At 56.3% G+C, this 20693-nt stretch overlaps 3 protein-coding genes across 3 annotated transcripts; 2 read left to right on the top strand and 1 right to left on the bottom strand.

Annotated features, from left to right (window-relative positions):
- Positions 1-2708: 2708 nt before the first annotated feature.
- Positions 2709-6580, top strand: RIIAD1 (regulatory subunit of type II PKA R-subunit domain containing 1). The gene is made up of 4 exons (XM_014597774.3): positions 2709-2828; positions 3849-3925; positions 4557-4603; positions 6275-6580. Exons 1-4 carry the CDS (start codon positions 2745-2747, stop codon positions 6361-6363), a joined length of 297 nt encoding a protein of 98 aa, XP_014453260.1. The 5' UTR covers positions 2709-2744; the 3' UTR covers positions 6364-6580.
- Positions 6581-7539: 959 nt separating this feature from the next.
- On the bottom strand, positions 7540-14625 carry MRPL9 (mitochondrial ribosomal protein L9). Its single transcript, XM_006274633.4, has 7 exons — positions 14528-14625; positions 14214-14373; positions 13421-13545; positions 10958-11008; positions 10149-10250; positions 9484-9567; positions 7540-7934 (listed from the first exon to the last, which is right to left on the bottom strand). The coding sequence occupies exons 1-7, from the start codon at positions 14603-14605 to the stop codon at positions 7803-7805; spliced, it is 732 nt and encodes a 243-aa protein (XP_006274695.1). The 5' UTR covers positions 14606-14625; the 3' UTR covers positions 7540-7802.
- A 1706-nt stretch (positions 14626-16331) lies between these two features.
- On the top strand, positions 16332-20278 carry OAZ3 (ornithine decarboxylase antizyme 3). The gene is given in 5 exon segments (NM_001290560.1): positions 16332-16665; positions 17936-18072; positions 18208-18383; positions 19112-19197; positions 20005-20278. Coding segments are annotated over 5 exon segments (792 nt in total). The 5' UTR covers positions 16332-16405; the 3' UTR covers positions 20139-20278.
- Positions 20279-20693: the final 415 nt, after the last annotated feature.

Below are 20693 nucleotides of genomic sequence, written 5' to 3'. Positions count from 1 at the left end.
TTGTCACCTCCCTAAAGTGTGCCTCACCCATTCCTGACTTGGCGGCCTATAATAAATCCCCACCATTATATTGGTGCTGCATCCTTCACCTTCACTCAGGTGCACTCTGCTCTGCTGTCTTCTTCCTCCTGAACCAGGGAACGAGTGTGTGCACTTCTGACATATAAGGTGACACCACCACCTTTTCTCCTGACCTGAAAGAAAGTGTAGCCCTCAATGAGGGATAAGAAACTGTAGTGCACTCCCATAAGCTAAGCCTGGACTAGAAAACTACATCATACCCCTCATACCCACTGCCATGCCTATCACCCCCCAGTCAGTCTTAACCCTCACCCATGAACCCACACACCGCCACTCTAACCTGCCACAGGCGAAGCGGGGGCACGACAAAACCAGATGCAATCCATCTATTCCTACAGCTGGAGCTATTTGCCTTTAAACACTGCTAGAAACCTCTATATATTGTAATAATAATAATAATAATAATAATATAATAATAATAGACACACAGTCATAGAATCGTAGGAAATGAGGGTGGGAAGGGACTTCAGGAGGTCACGTCTAGTCCATTCCCCTGCTCAAAGCAGGACCAGTCCCAACTCCATCATCCCAGCCAAGGCTTGGTCTAGCCTAGGACAAAGCTTTGTCTAGTCCTGGCAGACTAAAGAGGTCAAAAGCCAAGTCAGCCCCTCTCTCCCCCTAAAATCATATTGCCTTAGGATCATAGGAAAGCAAGGCTTGAAAGGATCACATGAGGCCACCTAGTCCAGGCACCAGCTCAAGGCAGGATTATCCCTGACTAAACTGTCCTGGGCAGGATCCCACAGCTCTTGAATGCCACTGGCTATAGGAACAGTAGCTGTGACCGTGCTAGCTGGATGGGCGTTGTGAGTGGGCCCGCTATACCTATACTGTGATGAGTTTTATATTAGCTGTTACCGCACAGGAAGGAGATCTGGGAGTCTCTGTGGGTGGTTCACTAAAAACATCGGCTCAGCAGCCATCGAAAAGGCAAACCGCATGTTAGGGTTCAGTAAGAAGGGAATCGCGAACCAGAGAGAAAGCATCATCGTGTCCCTTTACAAACCCATGGGGCATCACACCTTAATCTTGTGCCCAGCTCTGATCCCTGCACCTCCAAAAGGATACAGAAGAGCTAGAGGGGGTCCAGAGAAAGGCCACAAGGATGATGAGTGCCACCGAGGGGCTTCCCTAGGAGGAGAGACTGCGGAGGCCAGGCCGGGTCAGTTTAGCAAAGAGACGCTTGAGGGGGGAGAAGAGAAGGGTTTACAAAATATACTAAATGGCAAAGAGAAACTCAGCAGGGATTTAGTATTGACGGTCTCTCACCAGACAAGAACCGTGGGTCACACAACGAAAATAGTAGGTTATAAGTTTAAAATGAACACCGCGCCGTTCTTCTTCACCTAGCGTGGAATTAAAGTGCAGGACTCATTGCCACCAGATGCGGGGGAAGTCGAGAGCATAGCCAGATCCCAAAAGGGGCTGGAGAGGTTCTTGGAGGAAAGGGGCATCGGTCACTATGGAGCAGGGGAGTGAGGGGCACGGCTTCGGTCTCAGCTTCCTAGACCTTAATGCTGGAGGCTGCAAGGGAGAGGAACAGGGGAAAACCCTGCTCAGACCCAGGTCGCTTTCCCTTTCAACATCTGCTCACTGCCGCTGTGTAACCCAGCCAGGAGAGACTGGGTTTGACCCAGTCCATGGCAGTTCTGGCGCTCTGATGTGATGGTCTTGCACATACGGATGATTACTGATGTACTGAGAGCAGGGCGGAGGGAGGGGGGCTTTAATTTGGAGGGGAATCGTTTATTCAGGCTTGAAAAACTGCAAATGTGAGCTCACGTCCTGACTAGTTTTAGCTAAAAACAAGAGCTGTTTGGGTCGGAAGGGACCTATGAGATCATCGAGCCCGACCCCTGCCCTGGGCAGGAACAAGCGCTGGGGTCAGACGCCCCCAGCCAGGTGTTTGTCCAATTTTTCTTTCTTTTTAAAAAAAGACAACTTTTTTCCTTCAGAGACCCCGTCAAAAGCCTCAGTTTGGCCTGGTGCATCTACAGCACCCAGAGATAATCATGAAAAAAGATTAAAATTGAGCATCGACCACCCAGCTTGAATACTGCAGCTTCACGGGGTGCCCGAGTGCTGGCAGGAGGGTTGCTGCAGCTGGGACGGGCCGGCAGATGCCCGAAAGGCGAGGCCCGTGTGGGGTACCTTTTACGGGCCGCGTGTCGAACTGGGGGAGCTGTGGGACGAGCTCTCCCCCAAGGCCCGGCTTGCCTTGGCGCCGCAGCAGCCTTCCCTGGGGGAGGCTGGAAACTTGCTTTACTTTTTAAAACAAAGCAAGCAGCCGTGATGCCCGTGTGCCCGCAGGATCCCAGGGGCCGGGGGCTACCTCCGTACTCCCGGCAGCCCCCAAAAGAGAGCAGGCTGGAGCCTAAAGCCCCCAGGGCAGGGCTGGGCCAATGTCAAGGGGAGGCGCAGGCCCCCAGCGTGGGTTTTGGGGGGTCCCATGCTCAGTTTAGTGGGGGCTGAACCGAAGAGGAGACAAATCCCCCAGCTGCTGGGGGACGACAGAGACGGGGCAGCCCCAGGGAGGGGGCCTGAGCCTGGCACACGCATGCACACGCGCGTGCCAGGGCAGGAGGCCGGCTCAGGTTGCAGAACACGCCGAAGCCACCGGCAGCCGTCCCCATGGCAACCCCGAGCCTGCCCGTGCCGACAAAATGGCTGATGTGGGCTCGGGCCTGGAGGGGCCAGACCTGGGGGCGCTGAGCCCCGAGCAGCAGGCGCGGCTGCTGGAGCTCAAGGTGCGTGTCGCGTGCATGGCGGGGACACGCTCCTGCCATGGGCAGCGGGGAGGGGAAGGGTCTCCCCTCCTTGCCACGCAGGGGAAAGGGGGCTCGAGCATCCCCTGGTCCAGACCCGGATGCTCTGAGCTGCATCCCTGCGACGCAGAGGAGGAAACCCTGCCTGGGACGCAGCCCCCCCCGGCTGGCCCGTCACCCCCTTGCAAGGACTTGGGGCTCTGGCCAGGGGGGCAATTCCTGCCTCGTCTTTGCCCCCGAGCGGGGCAGCACGCGGAGCCCCCCACGGGCTGACACCCCCGTGCGTGGCACCAATTTGCTCAGGGGAACGAGCGCGTTCGCCCCCAGCCTTGACCTCGTTGCCGCCTGCGGCCTGACCTCCAAACACCAGCACCGGGATGGGGAGGGTGGGAGGATACTCCCACCCAGGTGATCCTTGCTCATGCAGCTCCCCCAGGCAGGAGCTCGAGGGGGCCCTCCCGTCTGCAATAACAGCGGTGAAACCCCCCACCCAACATGCAAGAGCCTGGGCCAGCAGAGCGGGATGGAGAGGGGGGCTGAATTCATCACAGAAAACATAGAAACCAGAGAAAAGCCGGGCTGCAAGGGATGATCCTGCCTATTTGGGGTTAGATCGGGGTGATAGGACCAATGATGGGCCTGGGGAAACCGAGGCACGAGGCTATCGCTCTATTACAGTCTGTAACAAAACGGAGGCAGACAAAAGTTTCCGGGCTGAAGGTTTCTGCTAGACGGCAGAATTGCTCCAGGATTTATCTGTAGCCCAGAAACGAGTGGAAGGAAAGCTGGGATTTACCGAGGGGGCCGGGAGTCCCATGAGATGGAGAATCGCTGCAAAAGAGTGATAACCTCTCGGTGCCTCAGTTTCCCCGTACCCATAATTAGCTCTGTAACTCCCAGCAGGTACGACAAGGAGCGAGCGCTAGCACAGAGGCTCGGCGCGTACCCAGCCGCTGTCCCCGACCCCCCGGGTAATGCCTGCCCTGTGGCTTCCCTCCCCAGATCAGCACACGCATTGCCAACGAGAGGTACTTGAGAGATCACCGGGAAGTGGAGCTGCTGCTCTCAGGATTCGTGAGGTACCGGCCGCGGCCGCGCAGGGCAGCCTGAAGATGCCAATGTGGCCCCACCAAGAAACCCACTGCCCTCCCCCATGTCAGAACCTGCCTCAGTTTCCCCCACCCAGGCCAACCAGAGAAACCCTGTCCCCTTGCCTACAGACTTTCAACCCCCTCCCAACACTGTCCAAGGATGACTGGGGTCCTTGTGGTTGCTTTTAATCGCCCTGGACTTAGCAGATGTTTCTAACTCCCAGCACAGAGTACACCCCACTCCAATGTCCTTTTCAGACCTGAGGAGAGGGGCTGTTTCAGCTCGGTGCCTCTCCCCAGCGCTCCCCCATCCCTCCTAGAGCTCAACCCTTTTTGCAGCTCCAGCCTCATTAGCTAGCCTCCCATCCAGCCAGGCCCCGGCCTCCCGGACAGGCAGACTTTTATCTGCTGACCACCTTGCAGTTGGGCTTCCAGCCCTCGAGGGACCAAAATAACAGTGTCCTTGCTCACTGACTGGCTTACCAGTTACCAGTAAAGAAGGGGCATTTACCAGCTCGGGCCCCACAAGTCTACCCGGAGCTGACACCAGAAGCGAGACAGGAGCCATCGGTCAGACTCAGTCCTAAACCCGTGTCCCACCTTTGTTCTGTTTCCCCAGAGAAGTGCTGCTGAGAAGACCAGAGAACATCCCGGAGTTTGCGGCAGGTGAGATGCTTGCACTGACCAGTCAGGCAGGAAGAGCCGGAGGCGATGGCAGATGGCAGGACAGCACCTTGGTAGGGTGGGGCAGACGCAGAGGTTGCTGTGAGCTGATTCGGCCTGGAGGACATGGGTGCACACCCAAAGGGAACCAGGTCCAAATTGGAGGGGGGTAGAAGAGGCCGGAGCTCTTCCAAGCCCTGCCCAGATGTGCAAATCTGAGATGGCAGCTGCAACAGGAAGCACAAGTGTTCCAAGGGCCCGGCTGTGTCTGCCCAGCTCCTGAGGCTGGATCATGGCATCCTGGCAGGCACGGAGAGGACCTGGCAGCATCTCCCTAATGCCACCCTCTGAAGGCATCTGCTCTGGTCGCCAGGAGAGTGTTGAAAGGGTTAACAAGGTTCAAGGGGAAATCCTAGGCCGTGGTTCTCTGCCTATGCCACAGGCTCCATAGAGCTAATTCCAGTCCCTATCCCTGAGGTTTCCTTTGCAATCAGCATGGCTCTCAGGGCCAAAATGGTACCTTCCTTCCCCCTTCATGTCTGCCCATTTGGCTGGGCTGTGGCACACTGACAGCATAGTGCACAGGCTCCTACCAGCTCTAGGGGCAGAGTTAAGGTGACAGGGCAGCACTGGAGCATACTCTAGCACTACGGTTTCCCAGCTTCCAAAGACTCAAATGGAAGGACATTCTCTTAATTTTGCATGGCAGAGTGCAGAGGCTGGAAGGGAGAGTGACCTGGGTCTGAGCAGGGCTTTTCCTCTGTTCTTCTCTCCCCTGCAGCCTCTGGCACTTAGGGTCTGGGCAGTTTTGATTCAAAGGCTGTGCCCCTCACTCCCGTGTTCAATAGCTGCTGATGCCCCTTTTCTCTTCCAAAAACGTGTCGTTTCCTTATGAATCTGGTTGAACTCTCAGCTTCTTCCACATCTGGTGGCAACAAGTCCCACACTTTAATTCTACGCTGGGTGAAAAAGAACTTCCTCTAGTTTTAAACTTACCGGTTTGAATCTATGACCCTTACTTCTTGTGTGGTGAGACAGTGGATACTAAACCCCTACTGACTTTCTCTATGCCATTTAGTATTTTGGAAACCCTTATCCTGCCACACACACACATATATGGCCTGGTCTCTGTAATCTCTCCATGCCATGAATCATCATTGCTGCCCTTCTCTAGCTCTACTAGATCCTTTTGGAGGTGTTGGGACCAGAACTGGGCACAGGGTTCAAGGTGTGGATATACCCACCTGTCACAGAGAAGTATGGCATTGGATGGTGAATGCATCTACTGTATTTGTGTGTACAACACAAATAAGATGCGCACCTTGTTTGAAAGGCAGAATGGGGGCCCAAAAGTGCTTGCTGTGGAGCTCATGCAGGCTTACTTTCACCATCTCTAAGCAGAGGATACACAGTAGAAAATGCAATTAATATATATTTTCACTTATAATGTGTACCCCTAATTATCAGCCAGTTTTCTGGGAAGGAAAAAAGGTGCAGGTTGTATTTGAGAAAATAGGGTCTTATCTGTGCTTCCCCAGCTGCCCACTGTCTGTCCCTCCATCTGTTGTGCCCCTCACTGCAGTGTCTGGGCACCCAGCAAAAAAATCCACACTTTAGACAAACCTTTTCTTGCCACCATTGGTCACTGGTTCCTGCCTTGCTCTGCCTTTTCAGAACATTTCACCGACCCTGAGCTGCCGATGAAGATCCAGAAGCAACTCATGGAAAAAGTCAATGCAACAGAGAGGCCCAGAGTGCGATAGACACCCAGGAGCATTTCCTTCCTCACATGGTTCCTGGCTTCCCTCTCTGTGGTTTCTGGCATGCATTTAAGTTGTTGCAATACAGCTCCTAACTCAGCTCTACAGTGTCATCTGGAGGCAGGCAGGTACATGCCAGGCCTGCCTTCCAAGTGCTGCCTCCTTGCTGTGCGTTTTGGATGCTCCTTCAGGTAATCATTAAACCAGGCTTTCTGCCCAACCCGTTTCTGTGTCAGGGAAAAGCAGAGACCCTGAAGCTGGAGCATCAGCCAGGCTGGCTCAGGGGCCAGGAGAGATACAGAAAGCAACCAGTTGGTTCCTCACTAAGCCCCCTCCTGCCTCCACTCACTATGGTCTTTGCTAATGTGTCATCAAGCCTGGGCCCACCTCTGCAACTGATGTGCTACAGGACATTGGTCATGTCCCCTTTCTGCCTTGGTCTTGCTCCCCTTCGCTTAGACAATCAGAGTCTGTCTCTGTGCCAGTCTCTGCCAGCCTGTCTGCCCAGGGCTCTGGAAGGGAAGGAGGCTCTGGGGACACGTGGGTTTCTGCCACCACCTGCTGGAGGTCTCAGCAGCCACCAGAGGCCAGAACATGGCATGACCCCAGGCTTAGTGTCCCCTCCAGCAACAGCCTCTTTCTTCTCTGCCCAGGGCCAGTAAAGCACACTGGCCTGGCATGTCAGAGCCCTGTGCCCAGCTGTGTGACCCTGATAGGCTCAGCCCAGACCCCTTGTGCCTCAGTTTCCCCATCTGTGGAAGAGGGATGAGAATGCTGACCTGCTGGGCAGACTTCTGCACTCTTGATCTGGATCACCTTGGGGCATCGCTGTGTTCCTATGACCTAACTATAGATGGACCAAGGGCAGCACTTGGGCCAACAACAGGGGAGGATATAGTTTGTATTTGTCTCACACGTGCTGGTGCATGTGCATATGTATGTATGTACATATACACACATACACACCTTCCACTCCCCACGCCAGCCTCACAGCAGTTGCCAGAGCCCCTGGGCTACAGAGGATCCAGCTCCAAAGCCCAAGAGGCCTGGATGAAGGAGGCCTGGCCATTTTTCCCCTACCAAATGCCTTCCCACTCCCCTCCGTCTGGCTCACAGGCAGGCCTATCCCTTCTGGCAGGCATCAGGAGCCCTCTCAATGTGTTCAGAGGCTTGGCCAAGTCGTTGACAAGAGGCAGAGCCTTTTATTTGTCAATGGGAGCACCCCAGTATTCTGTGAAAACGTGTGGGCTGGACACAGGTAGGAGCTGCAAAGGCGACGATTTGCCCAGACAGTCCATGGAGCTGGAGGGAACCTACCTCCCCTGACCCAGCCATCAGATGCCTCCATGTGTGGCAGGAGAGCCCAGGCTTCATGGGGTTGCAGCATGGATGGGGGTGGAGGGTCCCCGACTGTCCAGTGCCAACAGGGAGTGTGCTGGGACCTAGGAGTCAGGCTCCGAGCTGGTTTCTGTCTGGGCAGCCTGCTTGGCCAGCCAGTGCTTGTAGCGCTTGGTCTTTGGTCTCATGAACAGCACAACGGACATGGGGACGCGGACGGTATCCAGCTTATTCACCTGCAGGACATGCCGGAGACAGAGGGATGCGTTAGAGGGCATGACGAAAGGGGCAGATCCCCAAGAGATTGGAAGCCAGTCTAGTTCTACTGCCCCTGGCCTCTGGCTAACACCTGGCATCCTTAGGACAGGACAGCACCAACCCAGCACCTCTAGAGCCCCTTTAGAGACAAGGCATTTTCTGGGCCTGTAGTTTAGAGCCAGAGAGGCAGCCCTGGCCCGTATCAATAGGAAATCAGGCTGGCCAATGAAGCAGGCATCTATGCAAATTAGCCCATCAGCAAGGGGATGGCACTATTGGAGTTTCATGCTCCTCATGAGGGGCTGGGGAGGGACCAAAGCTGAATGGAGACAGGGCTAGTGGGTCGCTGACGTCCTGTCATGTGTCCCCAACCTGCTCCCTCTGAGAGGGATTGGATGGGTGTAGCTCAGCTCTTCACCCCTCCTTGGAGGGGAGGCTGTGTTCCAGGCAGGGGGGGTGGGCACAGATTTAAAAATCAGGGGTGAACTTGCTGGCAGTTGTCATGAGATCAGGGCTGGGCCTGTCTGCTTAGCTAATGTTTCCCTCCCTACTGCCCTTGGTGCACATGGTGATGTCTGCTTCATGGTGGGCACCAACCCAGAAGTGGGTGCATTGCTGAGGGCATCCAGAAGCACTCTGGAGTCTTTTAGGACACCCTGCTGTGTGGGAGCATCACCTGCTAATTTTGGCTGTCTCACGGGGATTGCAGGCCACATCACTTTCCTCCTGCCCCAATCAGAAGCAGGGTGGCCACCACTGCACAACACTGAAGGCAGGATAATTAGCTCAGGATGAGCTAGCTGCCTGCAGGCAGTGCTAATTAGCCTGCCCAAAGCTCCCTGCCTGGAGCAGGGTGGTTGCCCAGGGGCACTACACCTGGGCGTTAGCATAGCTCAGTCTCAGCCAGATGCTCCAGAGCAGCAGTGCTCAACCTCTTGGCCCCTTGGCTCAGATGAGTAGTGTGAGGTTTGTCTGCAGGCTGGATCAGGCCCCAAGTCCTGGCACCACCCCCTCCCCACCCTGTGTACTAGGATTGGGCCCTGAGAGCCTGGCACTGCCCCCTGCATGCTGGGATTGGGTCCTGGGGGCCCTAACACCACCCTCTCCCACCCCCTCCCGTTCAGATTGGGTCCTAGAGGTTTGGCACTGCCCCTTTCACCCCCAGACTGGGCCCTGGGCCACCCCCACCTGCCCAGTCCTACAAGCTAGGATGGGGCACCAGATGCAGCATGCAGGGCCTGGGGCTCTCCATGGGTCTGGAGACTTGGCAGCAAGGCAGTGGTGGCACCAATCCTCCCAATACCAAAGTTCTGGACCCAGGGGGAGCCTTGTGGGCCTAATGACACAGTGCTGCCAGCTGGAGGTCAGGCACCCCTGCTCCAGAGTTGTTGCATCCCAGAGCAGGCAGGAAGCAGACTCCTTCAGAGCTGAGAACAGGCCTGCCCTCTCCTCAGCTCCAACCCCCTGGGCCTGCTACAGGATTGCAGGGGGAGGGAATGGAGAGGACAGAAAGGAAGCTGCACTCACCGTCACTTCACACCAGTACTCGCCCCATGTTGTGATGGGCTCATCGGGCAGCTTCACTGCATGTGGTGGCACAAAGACACTCAGCTGTGGGGGAACCAGTGCTGGTTAACTCTCAGGGTGCCCCTCTGCCACAGCAGCCTGTGGGTACTCAACACCTTGAAGGAAGTATCATGGGGTGGTCCAGGGTTGGCCCCTACAAGAGGAAGTGTCAGGGGACCGGGGACGAGGGCGAAGGGGTCACCAGACCCGCCTGGGAGTGGGGGTCTCAAGTGATATGATTGCTAGCAGGGCAGGACAAAGGAGAAAGAGAGAAGGCTGGGAAGAAAATCCATTCTATGTGCCCCTAGTTATGAAGCCCATGCCCCTAGTTATGGAGTTATCACACCAGCCTGCAGGGAGAGAACATGCATCAAAAAGCCCCTGCTGGCTGGTAGTGAGACACGATGGGAGACAGTCAAGCCCCCAGCAACGAACAGCCAGAGAGGACAAGACTTCATCCCTTACCCCACCCCCATCAGATCTCCCCTAAGCCCTTGTGATGAACCCCAAAGCCTCTGTTCCCCAAGTGCAAGCCAGGCTGCTGGAGGGAAACTCATTGTGTCCCACAGAAGAACCAGTCCCCTTCCTACTCCACCCCCCGCCTCAAAGCCCAGCTGGGCACCCACGTTCTTGAAGAAATGACGGGCGACAATCTCAGGGGTGAGCACCCATTCCACATTGTTCTTCATGCCCACTTCCAGGTGGCACTTCTTCAAGAAGCTCAGGGTCTGAGGGAAGGCAAGGAACACAAGTCAGGCACAATGCAGGGGCAGGGGGGCAGCAGGGCATCCACATGACAAACCTCTACCATAAAAACTGAAAGGCAAACAGCAGAGCCTCAGCTACCCACTCCAAGCCAGGAGTCCTGCCGACTGGGGTAGACACACTGGTGAGACAGCATGGGAAATGCGGCCAGTCATACCCACTCCTGAGCTGCTGGCACCTCTTGCTATTACAGAAGCCAAAGCAACTAGTAAGACCTCCCAGTGAAGCCCACCTGGGTATAGCTGCTCCAGGGGAACCCGATCAGGTTCAGAGATGGCTGCTACTGAGATGAAGACAGAAGCCGAGGGAGACAGCCCCATCCTGGGCACTGCTCAAGGTCTCTTGAGAAAGGTGAAACACCAACAGCAGGACACAGAACCCAGGACCCTCTCGTCCTCACTCTACCCAGGACAAGGTCACTGACTGCTGAGCCCCACAGCTTGGTGTAAAGCACAGAGAAACCATAATGCAGGGACTTTGCTCTCATGGGCTTCTAGTCTCCATCTGGAGGAACAAAACTAAAGGGGCTTCCTAATCAGGCAGAGCTTCCAATGCCAGGCTGAGAGCTGCAATTTCCCTGGCTGATGGTCTCCAGTGCCCTCACAGGCTACTGGAATCACACGCACCTCCCCAGTGTCCCCGTTCCCCTCCCCACAGCCAAGCTACTTACCTTTTTCCCAGTCTGGGTTTGCAGCCTCACCAACTTCCCTTCCTGGCACAGCTACAAGCAGTAAAACAGGCAGAGAAAAATGGTGAATAATCTCAGAGCTGAACAACGTGTCTGCTTTGTCTCTGCACAACTTCCAGTCTCGGGCCCCTCGAGTGCCCATGAGTGACTCATCTGCATCCAGGGGGCTGGGAAAGGGTCTTTTTGCTAGGCCAGGGCAGATCTGATCTCATGGATTCTCACTTCATTCAATAGCCAATGCAGTGACTGGCATAAAGTCCCCACTTTCTCCCCCACCTTTTTCTGCCAAGCTTTAGCAGGAAGATTAACATTTCCTGAGTTCATAATGGTTTCTCTGGCCACCTGCAAAGGCTATTTAGATTGAGACACAATGTAACGAGGTCTCCTGTAAAATAAACTGCTGATTTTAGTCTAATGCTCCATCCTGGGTGTTTCCATCTATGTTTGGAACACTATAAACTGCCCAGCAGGGTTCTGAAGTATCAAACAACTGGCAGCTCACACCCCAAGAGGACAGACACAAGAGGGAAAATACCTGCTGTTAACAAAGATCAAATTAACCCAGTCCCTTTACAACCTTTTTGTTACATGACTATGAACAGCCCAAAGCAGCAGTTTCAGCCTGAGGCTGCACTCCCCAAGAGTCTGGTTGAAGACACTAAAACTTTCTGAGGTCCTGATTTTCATAGTTTCATAGTAGCTAGGGTCAGGAGGGACCTGAACAGTTCATCTAGCCTGACCCCCTGCCACAGGCAGGAATGAATGCTGGGTTCACAAGACCCCAGACAGGTGATCGTCCAACCTCCTCTTGAATTTGCCCAAGGTAGGGGTGAGGACCACTTCCCTGGGAAGTTGGTTCCAGATTTTGGCCACCCTAACCGTAAAATATTGCCTTCTGATCTCCAAACTAAACCTGCTCTCCATCAGTGTATTACCATTGTTCCTCGTCACCCCAGGTGGTGCTGGGGAGAAAAGGGCTCTGCCTATTTGCTGTTGATCTCCCCTGATGAGCTTGTAGGCAGTCACCAGGTCCCCCCTCAGCCTCCTCTTGCTGAGGCTGAACAGGTTCAGGTCCTTCAGTCTCTCCTCGTAGGGCCTGTCCTGCTGCCATCTCACCAAGTGGGTGGCTCTCCTCTGAACCCTCTCCAGGCTGGCCACATCCCTTTTGAAGTGCGGCGCCCAGCACTGGATGCAGTACTCCAACTGCGGCCTGACCAAAGTCGCATAGAGGGGGAGGATCACCTCTCTGGACCGGCCTGAGATGCACCTTTGGATGCATGACAAGGTATGGCTGGCCTTGCTGGCCGCAGTCTGACATTGGCAGCTCATGTTCATCTTGGAGTCAATAATGACTCCAAGATCCCTTTCCGCCTCTGTGCTTTCAAGAAGGGAACTCCCCAGCCTGTATGTGTGCTGTGGATTCCTTCTCCCAAGGTGCAGCACCCTGCATTTGTCTACGTTGAACCCCATCCTATTCTCATCTGCCCACTTTTGTAGTCTGTCTAAATCTGTTTGCAGCCTCTCTCTCCCTTCGAGTGTGTCCACCTCGCCCCACATCTTAGTGTCATCAGCAAACTTGGACAGCGTGCTTTCCAACCCCTCGTCCAAGTCGCTGATGAAGATGTCAAACAGTGCGGGCCCGAGGACTGAGCCCTGGGGTACCCCACTGCTCACATCTCGCCAGGTTGAGTACAACCTGTCCACTACTCTCTGTGTGTACACCATCAGCCAATTTTTTACCCATCCAACTGTGCAGGTATCAAGGCCACAGTTGCTTAATTTATTGATGAGGATAGGGTGAGAGACAGTGTCAAAAGACTTCTTAAAGTCTAGAAAGACTACATCCACGGCGACACCATCATCCAAGGATTTAGTCACCTGGTCATAAAAAGCAATCAGGTTGGTCAGGCAGGACCTGCCTTTGGTGAAACCATGCTGGCTGCCCCTGAGCATGATCTCCCCTGCAGGCCCCCCACAGATGTGTTTCTTGATGATTCTCTCCAAGATCTTCCCAAGCACCGAGGTGAGGCTTACAGGCCCACAGTTAACTGGGTCCTCTCTCCTCCCTTTCTTGAAAATTGGGACCACATTAGCCAGTTTCCAATCCCCCGGCACCTAGCCAGATGACCATGAATGCTCATACAGCTGGGCCAAGGGCTCTGCGATGACCCCTGCCAGCTCCCTCAACACCCTTGGGTGGAGGGCATCTGGACCTGCAGATTTAAAAATGTCCAGCACTTCCAGAAGATCCCCAACTACATCTGCGCTGACTGAATTTTCTGCTCCCTGAGATCACACAAGAACTGTGGGAAGCCTCCAGACAGTGGCTAATTTGAGGGCGGGTCTCAGTAGCTGAGGAACCCGCCTGCCAGGCACGCTAGGACAAGCCGCGTACCCTGGAAAGGTACCTTGCTCCCCCGAACCGCTGCCCAAGCTCCAACTCACTTTAATTTCCTTCTCAAACATCTTCTTGTTCTCCGGTGACGCGTAAACAGCGAGGCCCTCCGGAAGCAGTTTGTTCCGGCCCAGGGATTTCCTTACGGAGACAATGTCCCCTCGGTTTCCCAAATCTGCAAGACATCCAGGGGGAAAAGTGACGCCAACGGCCAACCTAGATCATCAGAGACTCAAAAGAGCACCCCTCACTCCTGACACAGCCCCAAAGTAGGTCCCACACAGGAGAGGGAAAGAGATTAGCACGTTCACAACGGCACAAGAGATGACCTCCACGAGCGCAGAAAGTCACCTGCTTCACAACCCCACTTTTTCTACCGAGAACAGGCACAAATGTCCACGTGCACACATGGGATCACGTGTTACAGCAGAGGGGGACTCCCAATGCCAGCAGCTCCGCCAGGACCACCGGCGGTCACTTGAAACATAAAACCAAGAGGCTCCAAAGTGGGACAGCGACCGTGGACTCCAGCCCTGACCGTGGCTGCAGTTGCTGGAGGAAGCTTTACCTGCCACCATCTAACCAATGGTTCCCCAGGTTCGATCCTGGAGAAGGTTGCGTGCATGGGGAAAGCAGCCCAACAATGCCTTCTCCCCCGGCTCGCTGCTCGAGGAACCGGGTCAGAGCAGGGGACGAAGCCCACAAGAGACCATGCCCCTTCTCCCCGTTAGATGCCACCAGACTTGCAAGCAACTGGGGTCAAACAGGGCAGAACCCGCCAACCCCGAGCCCCGGCTCTGGGGCGCGGGGAAGCCGCCCCTGCCCTTCCCCACAGGCACCTACTTTTCACAGACTGGGTGAGGATGAGCTCCAGCTCGCCCTTGGGCTGGTGCTTGGTGTCCTCCACCAGGCGGTACACGCGGTGGCGGCGGGGGTGCAGGCGCGGCTTCTGCCCCACCTTGCTCAGCGGGACCTGCCACCACCGCTCCACCACCACCGTGCCCTGGGGGCGAGACACAGGGGTCAGCGGGGGGCGGGCGGCCTGCCACCCCCACCCTGCCAAGGGAGACCTCAGGAGGCACCACCTCCCGGAGGGGAAGGACCCTTGACCCCCCGCCCAAGAGAGGGGCACCACCCCCAGGAGGATCACAACCCACCCGGCTGGGGACGCAGGCGGGCGACGCCAGGCCCCGCTGGAGCAGCCCCCCACCCCACTCCAGCGCCCGCCGCAACATGGCGGTCAGTGCGCATGCGCCGCCGAGCGGCGGAAGGACCCGGCGCGCGCGACGGAGGGCAACAAAGGGCCCAGCTCGGGGCTGCCCGCGGCGCGCCTGATCCGCCCCGCCCACAGCAGGCCTTTCTGGGGGCACCCCCGAGGCGGGAACGGGAGGGGTTGGCACGTGCTCCCAGTATCCTGCCTCGCTGCGGCCGGAACCCGTTGCTCCTTGTCTGCCCCTGCGGGGCCGCCCGCTCCTCCTCTTGGCCACCCCCAGCGGGGAGCTGAAGGCCGCTGTCAAACCCCCTCCTCTCCTCTTCTGCAGACCCAGCCAGCCCGCTGCCCCTCGCCAGTCCTGCCCCTCAGCCCCACGGCCCTTGTCGTCGCCTCCACTGGTCCCTCTCCCATGTGTCCGCATCCTTTCTGTAGCGGGGGCCCAAAACGGGACGCAGGACCACAGATGTGGTGCCGAACAGAGGGATGAATCGCTGCCCGCGATCCACCCACAACGCTCCTGCAAAGGGCACCCACCCGCCGTGGCGCGAGGGCAGCGATTGTTCCCCTCCGTTCGGCGCCGGGGAGGCCACATCTGGAGGCCTGCGGCCCGTTTTGGGCCCCCGCTGCAGGAAGGACGAGGACACGTTGGCGAGGGCGACAAGGACGGGCGTGGGGCTGGGGGCAGGACTGGTGAGAGGCGGCTGGGGGAACTGGGCTGATTGAGTCTGGAGAAGAGACGACCGAGGGGGTTTGGCAGCAGCGTTTAGCTCCCTGCAGGGGGTTGCAAAGAGGAGGGAGCTGGGCTGGTCTCGGTGGGGGCAGATGGCAGACAAGGAGCAATGAGCCCAGGTTGCAGCAAGGGAAGCTGAGGTTGGATATTAGGAAAAACTCCCATGAGGAGGGCAGTGAAGCACTGGGACAGGCTGCCCAGAGAGGTGCTGGAGTCTCCATCCTTGAAGGTTTTTAAGACCCAATTAGACAAAGCCTTGGCAGGATGATGTAGTTGGGGCTGGCCCTGCTCTGAACAGGGGGTTGGACTAGATGTCACCTCCTGAGGTCCCTTCCCACCCTCATTTCTCTGATTTGATGCAGCCCGGGATGCCGGTAGCCTTCTCGGCAACACAGGCACGCTGCTGGCTCATATTCAGATTATTGTCCACTGTCACCCCAGGTCCTTTTCTGCAGAGCTGCTGCCCAGGCAGCCAGCCCCCAGCCTGTCCCAGTGCCTAGTCTGCTGTGTTTTCTGTACGTAATATATCATCCGGCAAATGAATGCACCTTTCAAGAAAGGGTGTTTTGTTTTCCTTTTTGCTTTCATCTAGAGTGGGATAATCTAGCTCCAGGCCCCTCACTTATGAGTGAAGCTTCTAGTTTCTTTTTACCCGGAGAAAAGTCTGTGCTGTGTTATACGGGAGGATGCACCATACCATCTGCAGCCCCCTTTTCAAAACGCTAGGTTCACCGGTGCTTGGGTTAGCTGTCGCCTGTGAACGCAGGGGGCTGGAGTTAGCACAGCGGGCATGGCAGGCCCCTTTCCATCCTGCCAGGCACACAGTGAAAGCTAGAGACGCTCCGTCCCCCACTGATCAGCCTGTTAGAAGGAAGGCCGCACAATGGCAACTTGAGTTGAGGTCCCCATGTGCCCTCCCTCCTGTCTTCAGATGCCCCCATTATCCTGCCCCCTCTGTGATCCTACACGTGCACCCACGTTGCCATGGCAGAGCACAGCTTCACTGGGGTGGGGTAGGAGGGAGAGGCACCATCACTGGGCAGAGCACACTGATGCCTACACTTGTGCCTGTGTCACCCCAGAACGTGGCGGATGTCACAATGGCCGTGTCACAATGCCCCATGGCTGCTTCAGCTGGGCCCAGGGGCTCAGGGCTCACTTTGCCGCTGGGAGGCATTGCCTGAAGTCACGCCGCTGCTCAGGGAGTCCGCCTATCTGTTTTCCCTTTCTTACACCAAGAAAGGGAGGAAACGGAACTTCTCCCACCTCCTCTGCTGCCCCCTCGCCTACTACTACTATTGCTACCGCTACCGCTTCGTCTACAGGTGGAAGATGCTGCCTTTTCAGAAGAGGTTATTACTTTTTCTTTTTCTTTCGGGGGCATTTAGACTTTCTGGGCTGGAAAGAGCCCCAAATAAATGGGGTTATTTGGTTAAGAATGCCAGGGCCCATTACCAGACGTGGGGGCATCGCAGTCTGGTGACTTAATTGTTCATTGAAACAATTCAGCACCTGGGGCTATTTTATAATGTCAGATTGCATTTGCAGTCAAAGCTCTTTGGGGTAGGAGATGCCCCCTTCTGTGTCTGTGCAATGCTTGGCACCACAGGGAACAGGGTTACGCCTGGGACTTGTAGGTGCCCCTACAGCACAGATTGAGCGTTCAGTGGCAACACGTGATTTCACGCCCACTCGGGGTGTCTGAATCTCTGAATCTCCTGGGGGTCAGGGCCCCACGAGGGGTTGCAAGCTGCCTATCCAAGAAGCGCAGGTCCATTTTGAATGTCTATTTGCAGAGCTTGACAGGGGGATCTGAAATCCCTCCCTGCCCCCATCACCTTTTTATATCAAGGTAGATCTGGGTTTTCATTCATTTTGAGGACTTAATTGGAATCTGTGACCATCGGTGAGAGCTGCATGACATGGGGCCTGGGAGAGATGGGAAACTGAGGCAGGAAGGGGGACCCAGGGAGGCTGGGCTGGGCTGGGCTGGGCTGGGCTGCGCTGGGGAACTGACCCATGGTGCCAGCCAAGTGCCCGAGGTAGAGAGAGGATAAACAGGACTTTCTCACCAGGAGGGTGGTGAAGCACTGGAATGTGTTACCCAGAGTGGTGCTGGAGTCTCCATCCTTGGAGGTGTTTAAACCCCGGCTGGACAAAGCCTTGGCTGGGATGATCTAGCTGGGGCTGATCCTGTTTTGAGCAGGGGGTTGGACTGGATGTGACCTCCTGAGGTCCCTTCCCACCCTCATTTTCTATGCTCCACACACTAAACTCATGCCCTGATTCCACAGCTGCTCTGAAAAGTTTCCTAACAGTCCAGCCAAGCAGGGGTCGACCCTGGCCAGTGGTTAGAAGCTCATGTTCCCCAAATCACAGCAGCCATTCAGTCTCCCCTCCAGAAGGCTCATAGCCAGGGTTGGGGGACAGGGATGTGGGGAGGGCTCTGTGCATAGCAAGGCACCCATTTGGCATAAGTGCGGGGAGCAGGCCCTGGGGAATTAGACTGGATTCTTGCTGCGAGGAGCTAGATGAGACCTTGGCATCCCCAGCCAAAGCTGGGGTCTCAGCCCTGGGCTCAAAGCTGCTGTTCTCTCTCTTTCCCCTCCATCATCTTCTAAGAATCACCATGACTGAGCGGGAGAGCCTGACTCTCAGGCCTCGCTACTGCCTTCAGTGCTCCTGAGTCTGCAGACAGCCGGCCAGACGGGAGAGGGGCCGACCCAGGAGACCAGCCGGGTCTGAGGGAGCTGTACAGGGTAAGGAGGTAGGGGGTCAGGCGAGAGCTGTTGAGAAGAGCACCAGAGCGGGCAGCCGGCGGGCTTTGGGCACAGAGGCTGGGTGCTCACCTGCCCCAGGGTCGTGGGTCCATGGTAACAGGGTCTTTGCTGCAGGCCGGGAACTTGACCGTGCTGGGCAAAGCCCTTCTGCTCCCTGATCTCCCGGCCCAGCTGGACTTCCACATCGCGCTCAGCCCACAGTGCTCTGCTCACTGGCATAGCGTGCGCAGCCGGCGCAAGCTCTTCCTCGACGTTCCCCGCAGGGCCCTGGATCAAAACAGTCGCCAGAGGTGAGGGCTGCGGCTGGCCAAACATGGAGGGAGGGATGTCAGGCATCCTTGTGCAGAGCTTTGCTTGGGAGAAAGCAGCCCTTAGAACAAGACGTGCCATCTTAGCTTGAAAGATGGGAGGTGTTGGGTGGATGTTGGGGAGGACTGTCTAGCTCGGGGGAGGGTCATTCAGCTCTAAAGCAGCCCCCTGCGGAGACACAGGAAGTCTCCAGTTCTGGGGGTTTTCAAGAGCAGGTTGGACAGACGTGGCTGGGCTGATTTAGGCAGGGACGATCTTGGGGGCTGGATGAGATGGGAGCTCCCAAGCGCCCCTCAGACCGACTCCTCCGTGATTCTCAGGTGTCTGAGATCACTGGAACTGCTGCTTCCTTGCAGCAAGCAAGCACCCGATGAGCCAGCAAACACCCTGCACCCTTGAGCTCAGTGTGGATGAGAGCTGTCTGGCCCCTGGGAGCTCCCAGCACCCCTTACTCCCTGCCTGTGGAGTGCTGGTCTACAGCTGTCTGCCCCATGCCTTCTTTTGAGACCCTGCTGCAGGGTGAGGCCCAACCAACCACAGCAAATTTGACCCATGCTCAGAGCCCAGCCTTTCCGCTGGAGCCAGATGCCCACCGGATGCCAATAGCAGCAGTGACCTGAGCCCCCTCCAGCCACCTTTGCGAATCCCAGGCAGGGGCTTTCTCCCAAGGGTCTACACTGAATTTGATGGGTTCCCCACCCCCCCACAGTCTGACTGCAACGCTGGATTACGTGGAGGAGAAGACAGATGTGGACTTGGTCTTTGTGAACTTCCAAAGCGCCCGCAGTGACCGTGGTAAGTGGCCCCCAGCACTGGTGGGAGGGATTGGCGACAGCAAGGCTCTGTCCATGAGCCATGCTTCTGAGTCCAGTCCATGCCCAGGGCTGTTTTCACCCCAGCCCCACAAGCTCTCAGGGGAGCAGCCCCATCCAGCTGGTCTGCTTTATACCATCCCTGTGAAGCAGACACTCCCACGGTAGAACGCAGCAGGTCTCAGTTCCTGGCTGGCTGCTGGAGGGGAGGAAACAGCTGCCGATGGATCCAACCTTCACATTCAGGCATCCCTCCAGGATCTGCAGCTCTGAGCGGCTACAGGGGCACAAGCCCCTGCTCCAGTATTTAAGTGGGGGAAGCTGTTTGGGATTGAGTTGGGGTCTGTCCCTGGTGCTATCCCGGACCCTTAGATCAGGGAACCAGCAGGTTGTTGAAAAACTGCTCCAGACAGGAGTTTCCACCCACTACTATTCAGCAGACAGCACATATCCTGGGCGCATCTACATGAGACACTAACTGCACAGTAGCCTAATTGTACTGTGCAGTAGCATTCAGGGCAAAAACCATCCCAATATGCTACTATGCAGTAGTAATAGGCTGCTGCAGAGTTAGTGTCACTAAAAAGCTGTGCACTAGCACTACTGCACATTTAGTACTTGGCACATTAATGAGCATGTAGATGCAGCCCCTTATACCAAGACATGTACTAGTTACCTCGCTTCCTATCCTGTTGATCAGACAGCTGAGGGTCTCTCTGGGACAGTCAGGGGCTCAGTCCAGTAGTCCATCTGTTTAATTGCCTGTGGCCTCCACTCTCATGTTATGCAGGTGACCTACTGCGAGCATTTGGCTACCTGGGTTTTGAGACAGTCTGGCCTGACCACCCCGCGCTGCCTCCCTGGGACAATGTCATCTTCATGGTTTACCCCATCGAGCGAGATGTCCAGCCTGCGCCAGAATGAGCCTCCTGGTGCCAGCGCTCCAGGATGCTGGGCTGGAAGTGGACGGATGAGCTCCTTCAGCCCCCAAGCCTTGGCTGGGCAGTGGCTGCAGGGCCTCGGGTGCAACTCAGTGCCCCAGTGAGCAACATTAAACAGGTGTGAAAGTCCTTGTGTCTCATGTGTGGCAGGTGTGTAGCCTATGGGGCGTGCGTGTGTGGGGCATGTGCTATGTGCTGGAGGGGTAAAAGCCCTGGTAGAAGCACGCCCCAGCCTGGGGGAAAATGATGTCTCACACCCAAGGCTGACAGGGTGAATGTTCCCTCCAGTGCCAGAGTTGCCCCATCCCTGGGCCTGTGTCCAGACTCAAAGGGACCCATCTGCCACCAGGAAGAACCCTCCCCCCAGCTTCCAGCGCTTGGGCTGAGAGTCCAGGCACCACAGGGGAATAGATGTGGACACTTACAGCCTGCTCCCAGGGCCCAGATTTTACAGCCTGGGAACCCTCCTCCTCTCCAGATCCTCTTTCTACCACTAACACCCACTTGAGACCACTCACTGCAGCTCTTGAGGGGGGCT

This window comes from Alligator mississippiensis, chromosome 15 (genome assembly GCF_030867095.1).
Source record: "Alligator mississippiensis isolate rAllMis1 chromosome 15, rAllMis1, whole genome shotgun sequence".
In the NCBI taxonomy this organism is placed as follows: Eukaryota; Metazoa; Chordata; order Crocodylia; family Alligatoridae; genus Alligator; species Alligator mississippiensis.
This window is presented reverse-complemented; position numbering and strand designations above follow the sequence as displayed.

Excerpts from the sequence above, each read along its gene's own strand:
- MRPL9 (XM_006274633.4), bottom strand. The coding sequence starts at position 14,605 with ATGTTGCGGCGGGCGCTGGAGTGGGGTGGGGGGCTGCTCCAGCGGGGC. Across the intron at positions 9,568-10,148 it reads CCCGTCATTTCTTCAAGAAC|CTGAGTGTCTTTGTGCCACC; the intron begins GTGGGTGCCCAG and ends GTTCCCCCACAG. Across the intron at positions 7,935-9,483 it reads AGTACTGGTGTGAAGTGACG|GTGAATAAGCTGGATACCGT; the intron begins GTGAGTGCAGCT and ends CATGTCCTGCAG.
- RIIAD1 (XM_014597774.3), top strand. The coding sequence starts at position 2,745 with ATGGCTGATGTGGGCTCGGGCCTGGAGGGGCCAGACCTGGGGGCGCTG. Across the intron at positions 3,926-4,556 it reads CTGCTCTCAGGATTCGTGAG|AGAAGTGCTGCTGAGAAGAC; the intron begins GTACCGGCCGCG and ends CTGTTTCCCCAG. Across the intron at positions 4,604-6,274 it reads CATCCCGGAGTTTGCGGCAG|AACATTTCACCGACCCTGAG; the intron begins GTGAGATGCTTG and ends CTGCCTTTTCAG.